The sequence below is a fragment of the Protobothrops mucrosquamatus genome, unplaced genomic scaffold, assembly GCF_001527695.2.
Source record: "Protobothrops mucrosquamatus isolate PMUCROS unplaced genomic scaffold, P.Mucros_1.0 scaffold_174, whole genome shotgun sequence".
Taxonomy (NCBI): Eukaryota; Metazoa; Chordata; class Lepidosauria; order Squamata; family Viperidae; genus Protobothrops; species Protobothrops mucrosquamatus.
The window spans coordinates 58,709-67,624 of NW_015386250.1; the positions used below are offsets into that span (position 1 = coordinate 58,709).

Genomic DNA, 8,916 nt, shown 5'->3' on the forward strand with positions numbered 1-8,916 from the left:
ATTGTGTTATCCTATTACAAATTACTTTTCTTTGATGCAGATCACACACAGACTGGCAGTTTGTAACATGGATTGGGATCGATTGAAAGCAAAAGACCTACTGGCTTTACTTAACTCATTTACACCCAAAGGCGGTGTTATTTTTTCTGTAAAGGTAAGCCCTCGCAATAAATACCTATTCAGATCATCAACAACCATCGAAATAAATGCTTTGTTAACATTTTGATAAGAGACTGGTAGGAATTTTGGAAACAGCACTTTCTTCTTTCCCTTTGACTGGAGCACTGGCAAAGACTGCAGCTGCAGCATCCTGATCAGAGAGGGAAAGAAATTGATTAATTGATTGATTATGTGCCACCAAGTTAGCATCAACTCTTAGCAACCATATACTGTAGATAGATTTCCTCCATTCATATCTGTTCCTACCCTAGACTCTTAGATCATTGTCACTCAGTCCATCCACATTGTGCTGGTTGTCCTCTTCTCTTTTCCTGCACTTTTCTCAATACTAGAGCCTTCTTCAGAGGACTGGGTCTTCATAATGTGTTTAGAGTAGAAAAAGTAGGCAAATGAAAAATATCCAGTGTGGACATTCATCCTTAGGTATGAATGTTATATGAAGTTAAATTTCATAAATACTGTATTTGTTTGTGTATTCATTCAGATTCAGATTATGTATTTTAGTAGTAGCATAAGTATACATTAGAATCTAATTAGCTTTTCTGCTAAGGTATTCATACTCTCCTTCTGAATCTCTTGAAAATACTTAGTTGAAATTATGTTATTTATAGATATGTGCACATGTATGTTAGTGTATATACAAAATAAAAATGGAGACTTCCTTTTTTGTTTAATTTTTCATAGCTTTAGTGATAGTCTGGGTTTTTTTGTAAATATTCCATGTGAACTTCTTTTCATAATCCTGGTAGTTTGATGGCAAGGAAAAGATAAGAAGCTAGTATATGATGTATATCTTGTTGTTACTCTTTAGATTTACCCTTCAGAGTTTGGAAAACAGAGAATGAAAGAGGAAGAACTGAAAGGCCCCACAGAACTATTAGGCCTTCCTCAAAATGTCACAGAAAAAGACAGGTATTTCATGTTGAATTTTTGATGATTCTTTGCATACCCTTTTCTCTATGCATTAAGTACCTGGGTACTTTTTACATAGTCCATAAGGCTTTGATCCAGAGTTGCTTTAATCTGCTATGTCCGTCCTCCCTCCCCCCTCCCTCCCTCCCTCCCTCCCTTCCGTCCGCTAAAGAATGGAAGGCATAGAGTAGCATTAATCGATTGGAATAAGTGCCTATAAAAATAACTCCATCATTTGTTTTTTAAAAGAAAAAAGTTTTTAAAATGGCAAGTATAGGGAAGCCCATGACAGTTGTTCAGCGAATATGAATGGTGAAGAATTTGGAATAGAAAAGAGGAAATACTTTTGAACATAGTGCATGGTTCTATAGAATTTGCTTCCAACAGATCTAATTATATATACAGTATATCAACTTGATTGACTTTAAAAGCGATTAGATAAATTCAGTATGAAATAAGGCAATGGCAATACTCATGACAATTATTTATTACACCCAATATTGGTAGCAGTATATCTCTCAATATTAATTGCTGGAAACTTGAGTGAGTGGGTGCAGTTGTTGATGTGGTCCTGCTTGTCTGCTTCCTAAGACACATTAGGAATGCGAAAGGAGTATGCGGTATTCCACTAACTTACAGATACTTTTGATCTGCTGTGTGCAACAGGTGCCATATAAGACTCTGCTACTCCCATTTTTATTCATGTTGGAATTGGATCATTAATTGTAAAGTTATTTTTTAAAAAATAAAATGTGTACTAAAACATTATTTGTCTGTGCAGTGTACTGAACACTTGTTTCTAACAAAGTGTTCTTACCACTGAGTTAGGAGCTCAATTCTTTTTCCTTTTAATTTTTATTTAAAACAAAAATGTATTTTCGAAAAAAATATTTTTTACAAATGGACAGATAATGACTGAAGTTATACAATTAATGTTCAATATAACATTAATAAAAGATACTAAATAGAGCACATTGATTTGATATTAAATTTATAACAGTACTGTATAGTACAAATGTTTAGCTTCATGCCAAATCACTATGTTATTATTTACAAACATTGAGCAACAACAACAAAACAAACCCTTGTTTTTTAAAAAAAGGTAAATATTTAATTTCTGACTTCTTCCTTCTTTAGACTCTAAACGATTTGCAATACCTATTGGTATAGATCAAGGGTGTCAAACTTCCGGCCCGCGGCTGGTTGCATCATGCGGAGGCCATGCCCACCCCAGCTCCAGCAATGCGAAAAAAGTTGCGATACGTCACGTGACGCAGCGAGTTTGACACCCGTGGCATAGACTTTAGAATCCATATTCTAAGTGTTTTTATTTACCATGCTGCATAATATATAATATATATTGTTTAAATTTAAATTTCTGTTTCGTGTATGTGTGTGTATATACTGTTAGTTTTGCCATTGCTGCATATTCTCCAAATTTAAATTCCCAATGAGATGTTGTTGGTACTACAGTATGTCTTTTTTCTAAACTTTCCCTAGTTTGTCCTTGTAGCCATAGGCATGTATCTTAATAAATTATGATATTTTTTTGTTTTCTTAATGTATCCTTCAAGCTGTAGTTACAAGCTGGATGCTTCTCATTTCTGAAATAACTCTGGAATTGTGCATAATGTGTTTCACCACAAGGTGGAATCTTTCTCCAATATATAGAGCTTTCTAATTTATTGGCATTGGTATATGTGACTTCTCAGTAATAAAATTGAAAAAGTGTGTGCATGTGGTGAGAGAAAATGTGGTTATTTTATTTGTTCATTGCTACTATTAGTACACATCCTGATTTCTAAGTTTAGAAGGTAGTTTTGCAGGCTAATTCTGCTGACTGCCGACTGCCAGCAGTTCAACAGTTCGAGTCTCACCGGCTCAAGGTTGACTCAGACTTCCATCCTTCCAAGGTCGGTGTCAAAGCAAGAACATCCAAATGAGGACCCAGATTGTTGGGGGCAATAGGCTGACTCTGTAAACCACTGAGAGTTCGCTATAAAGCACTGTGAAGTGGTGTATAAGTCTAAGTGTGATTGCTATCAGATGATCAATAATAGCCACTTTTCCAGAGGACTTTCCATTTTTAGGTTGTAAGTTGAAGTATAAGGCAAAGTATAATGAACAAAAACGTCTATTAATATTTATTTATTTATTATTTCATTATATATTCATTAAGAACATTTTAATAGCCACACAACTCACAGTGACTCTAGGCAGCTTATGGGAAAAAAAGCCCAGTGCAAAACCCAATAAACTCCCACCTCTCTGGTGACAACAATCAAACCAGCCACTTGATGAACTCCATGTCCCCAGGCCCACTGGCAAAACCAGGACCTTTCAAAAGAATGTCAATGTGGGGGCCAATTTTCTTTCTCAAGGATGATGTTCCCCAGGAAGGGAGCTACTACAGAGAAGACCCTTCTTTTTAGTCCCACTAGATGGGCTTTCTTAGGAGAGGGGACTCATAACATCTCTTCCTTCCCCACTCTGGTGGGTCAGATAGATGTAACTGGGAAAAGGTGGTCCTTTGAATAACCTGGCTCCAGGCCATGTATGGCTTCAGAGGTGACAACAAGCACCTTGAATTTGCTCCTGGAGTAAATTAATGTAGAATCCTGCAAGAGAGCAAATTTTGTCCAAATTTAGACTTGCACAAAAGCATGCAGGCCACTGTGTTTTGAACGAACTGAATTAATATGTATTTGGATTTCATCAGGATTTTTGACGTTGAATGTTGTGACATTTAAACATCTCAAAACAGAGAATTGGATAACACTGCCAAAGTAGCAACAAAATTTTCTTTTGAAGAACAAAAGAAATGCTTTTCTAAAATAAAAATAAATTTATTTCTGACAGTTTTTTTTTAAACGGAGGACAAGTACAGTAAAACACATGCTACATTTTGCCTATTTTTTTTAAAAAAAGCCTTTTTTAGCCCTAAAGATCTAGATTCTTGGTTGATAAATGTTATCCGTTCTATACAGGTGTGCTGTACATTACTATAATGTAGAAAACTACTTATTTATAAATAAATAAATGTAAAAAAGAAGGATCCATGGCTTGAGATTCAAAGAAGATTGTTTAGGTCAGAGTGTTTTGTGTAACATTGAATTTGTATGTCTCAGACAGCAGGTGCTTTTGAAAATGGGGGACTTTTTAAAAGGTATGACCTGGGAAACTGCTATTCAAAGGAAGAATGTGGGGGGGGAAACCTGGGTGACTGTAAGTTGTAAATAAATTGACTCTTTATATCCCAAACAGATGTATGGAATTTAAGCTATAGAAATCTTGCAAATTCTTCACATCCCTGCAAATACTAAGAGAGTTAGGAATATCCATTATTACCGTGCTTTCATCCTAGCAAATGCTTTCTCCCTTTTAAGCTGGAAATTAGATGATAGTATATTGATTCTCACTGCCTCTTTTTCTCTAACATTTCTTTATTTCTTTATATAACAAACTTCTTAACCGCCTGTCTCTCTCACACTATTTTTCTCATTCCTTGTAGCCTTTATAAGGAGAAATTAAGAGACTATCAGTTCAAACGCCTGAAATATTTCTATGCAGTAATTGACTGTGACTCGTCTGAAACAGCCAATAAAATATATGAAGAATGCGATGGATTGGAATTTGAAAGCAGCTATTCTTTTGTGGACTTGAGGTATCAAATATTTATTTTTAAGAGTTAGTTTGGTTTGACAAACTTCTAATTATTTTTCTCCTTGCCAAGCAAGAGGAATGTGAAAATTTGTTTCAGGGCTTTGATTGTAACCTGGATTCCCTCCTACAGAAAAATATTTAATTTCCTCATGTTCTCTGGATTGTATTCTGACCAAACTGAGTTTGATGCATGTATTCAAATCCTTGTAAAATACTAAATACTTGGTATAGTTTTTCTATCTGTGCTTTAAAGCAGTTTTATCCAAACTGCCAGTTATACTCTTGCAATTCCTGATTATTAGGCATGCTGGCTAGGAAGGATTGGAATTATGATCAGGCATAACAGGAGGGCTGCAGAAAACTATAAAAGGGGAAGGTTAAAGACATAAAATTGTGTCTGCCTGATATGGTCCACACCTTTTTGGATTAATTTATGAATTGGAAAATAGTTGCCCACATTCTTTTGTGCTTTCTGAGTATGCTACTGAATGTTCAGTTTCTTAACAGAGAGAAGATGCATATATTGGAAATTGATATTCGGAGAACGTGAATCCTTTAAAAAACAAAATAAATAGGATAAATACACTGTATATGATAATGCAACAACAATGTAGAGTGCACTACTAATTTAAGGCTTAAGCTGTTTCCTCTGTCACTGAACTAGAGTCCTTCCTTCTCCACTGGAGAAAAACCTGGAATCTGGCAGGTGGTCAGGATTGTTCCCCAGATTAAATGTTTTTAGCATTAATGATAGGATCAGATTATTATTAATGATTGGATAGCTGCAAATGATCAAAATTGCTGGAAAACCCTTGCTGCCCAATGTGCTCTGCACAGGACATGATGATGATGATGATGATGATGATGATGATGATGATGATAGGATCAGTATCATTTTTCAGTTCCTGCTCTGAGCAAAGGGCTAACACTTTCCGTTTGTCATTCCCCCTTTCTCTTACCCAGAGTCACTGCTTTTTTCACAGCTAATACTAATTTGAAATTAGGCCTATCAGTTTTGTCCCTTTGAGACATTTTAATAGCTGTTTAATAATGAGCTGTTTATTTCTGGCTGCTAAGATTTATTCCAGATGAGGTGACATTTGATGATGAGCCAAAGGACATAGCCTCTGAAGTGGACGTGGCTGCTTATAAACCAAAGTACTTCACATCCGCTGCTGTGGCAACATCAAAGGTACCTTGGCAATGTTTTTATAGCTATTTAGAATTTGTTTAGCTTTGTGAGTTTCATTTGTAAATATAGCAGTGGTCACAGGGTAGATAGAAGGGGGAAACAATCCACATGTGTTGACGCAATATAAATTGTTCTTGCAAAATAGGCTGCTTCCTCTGCTCTTCTTGGAGAAGATAATAGTACTTATATAATGAAATAATAGGACAATAGTTTATTATAATTCTGATTTAATGAAGACATTGTGCCAGCTTTACATTGCTTAATTTTTTGTAATTTAAGGACTGCCTTTGAAAGCAAAGTACAAAAGTCTAGAACAGTGGTGGGGAACCTATGGCATACATGCCAGAGGCGGCACTCGGAGCCCTCTCTATGGGCACATGCGCCATTGCCCCAGCCCCACCTCCCATGGCCCCCTCCTCACCAGCAACCCCCCGGAGGAGAGTCGCCCCCAGGCACAGCCCATGTGAAGCACTGCAGCCAAGGACAAGACTCTGACCCGCGTGCCCTGTCGCGCGCAGATGATGCTGCGTGGCATGGGCGGAGGGCATGGCTGCCATGGTGTTTCTTGGCCGCTTGGGTGATCTGTGGCGGGCCGTGGAGGTGATGGATGGCCCAGCGGTCAGGGCAGAGCGGGGATGGGTGGGGGGCGGTTTGGGGGCACTCGGTCTCTAAAAGGTTCGCCATCACTGGTCTAGAAAGTACAGGTGGCCCTTGTGATTCTAAGGGGCTTCCATTCTACTGCAACAAAGAACAATAACTTTATTATATCTATTTCTATTTTTCTATTGCTCTGTACAGGTAGTTCTCAACTTACCACCACAGTTGACCCCCAAATTCTTGTTGTTCAGTGAGACAGTTGTTAAGTGAATTTTGCCCCATTTTACAACCTTTCTTACCACAGTTGTTAAATGTGGTAAGTTGAGTTAGTAACTTAACTGCAGTTAAGTTAGTAACCCGGTTGTTAAGTGAATCTGGCTTCCCCATTGACTTTGCTTGTCAAAAACATCACAAAAGGTGGTCATATGATCCTGGGACATTGTAACCGTCATAAATATGAGTCAGTTGCCAAGCTTTTGAATTTTGATCACGCGACTGTGGGGATGCTGTGACAGTCTTCAGTGTGAAAAATGGTCATGTCACTTTTTTTCAGTGCCGTTGTAACTTTGAATGGTTACTAAATGAACTGTTGTAAGTCGAGGACTTTCTGTGTATTTGAACAAGAAGTTCTGTCTATGGGAATTGAAAATTCCAAAGCCTGCATTTGTCCTTTTCCTTCCACGGACACTTCATTCCATAAAGATGGTCTCTGCAGAGTATTTGTGGGTTCTTCATTTCCCATCTGTGGGGTCTCACATGGCTCACAGCTTACCCCATGGGATGCACCATGATTGAAGCAGCAGCAGGAGCTAATTTATTGAAGAGACAACCCAACCTTGATGAAGCTTGCACAACCTATGCTTGCACAAAAGGCATTCTGCCATTTTGGGAAGACATGAAGTAACAAAAAACCCACTCAGACTTGTGCAACCCCATTGATGCATGAAAATATTTACTTGTTTATTGAGGTCTGGTCTTCGTTAAGCTTGGATAAATTGTACTATATACCAAAACTGCTTGTATATCCTTTGTAGTGATTTTTTTTCTTATTTGTGGTAGAATAAGAACCTTTTTTAAAGTGACATGCATGGGTCCATTGCCTTAGTCTTCAGTCCAGTGAATCAGTGATGAAAACTTGGGTCCTCTGGGTGGAGAGCAGCTCCCATCCTTTCCTATCATGGCCACCATGGGGTTTAGGTTTGAGAAGTCCTGTTTCAAATTATAAATGAACCATCTCTCAATAGCTGCAAGGCTGATATTAGAAGAACCTGAATGTTTAATTTAAAAATGGAAGCTTGTTTTCATACTTAGTTCTTTGGACTGAAATAACCGAATGCATGTAGTTATTATCTGGAAAGACTCCATAACAGGAAATACTTTGGGCAAACCTTTCTATTGTCTGTTGTCCTAGTAACCTATTTCCTACCTATCTCTAAAGATCATAGCCATTGTCTTATCTCAGTCCCAGTTACTGTTATTTTAACATAGCCCAATATTCCAATGTCTTGATAAATTTGAGGAAAGGAAAATAAGGGTGAAGTAATATGTGCAGTTGCTGGCAGTCTTCTCTCACTAGTGTTAGCTGCTGTACCCCATCCAAAGTTAGGGCTGCTCTAATAACCTATAAGGAAAGCTGGATATAACATCCCTACCTTGGCTCATTTATCTCTATAGTTTTCTATTCTTACTCAATGCATTTTGTTTCAATAATATTCAATAATATTCTGCCAGTGTTTTGAGGGTAGGATTTTGCTGGATTCTCTTTGGTTGTAAATTAGCACTACAGCTGAATATCTTATGGTCCGGAATTATGACTGGCAATTTGTATGATGATGTCTTTGGAAAAAGCAAGCATGCATACAAATTGTGACTAGAATTTATATAAGATGCTAAAACAATACGTGCATGTCTTGGTTTCAGCTCAGCATGTTGCACAAGCTTAGCTATTGTAACTGACGGCTTCGTATCACGTGAGGAAATACTCATTTGAAGTTTATCCAGCAAACTATTGTTAAGCAAACTTGTTGACAGAAGTGCAGGAGCCAATTTCGATGTGACTTCCCAATGCATCTTTACAATAATAAGTTGCAGCATATTTATCTCGCCTCTTGGTAAGGTAGACATTACGTGGGACGAGACAGATCAAGAAAGGGTGACCTCTCTGAGCAGAAATTTTAAAAAAGATGAACTTCTGGACATGGACTTCCAAGCCTATTTAGCTTCATCAAGTGAAGAAGAAGAGGAAGAGGAGGAGGATGAAAAAGAAAGAGGTATTGCTAACTAATAAAGTTTTATTTAAGCAGCTCAGAATGTTAAAACAATATTGTACGAATTATTTTCATGATCGCTGTTAAAAGTTATTGATGGATAAA

General features: G+C 37.4%; 1 protein-coding gene across 2 annotated transcripts in view; it reads left to right on the top strand.

Annotated features, from left to right (window-relative positions):
• ESF1 (ESF1 nucleolar pre-rRNA processing protein homolog) overlaps positions 1–8,916 on the top strand; it is a 37,943-nt gene that overhangs the window by 11,463 nt on the left and 17,564 nt on the right. For both annotated transcript variants that reach the window (XM_015822406.1, XM_015822414.1), the window contains exons 4-8: positions 41–154; positions 992–1,092; positions 4,604–4,756; positions 5,833–5,947; positions 8,661–8,814. In XM_015822406.1, coding sequence (XP_015677892.1) covers positions 41–154; positions 992–1,092; positions 4,604–4,756; positions 5,833–5,947; positions 8,661–8,814 — 637 coding nt within the window. The remainder of the gene's footprint in view (positions 1–40; positions 155–991; positions 1,093–4,603; positions 4,757–5,832; positions 5,948–8,660; positions 8,815–8,916) is intronic.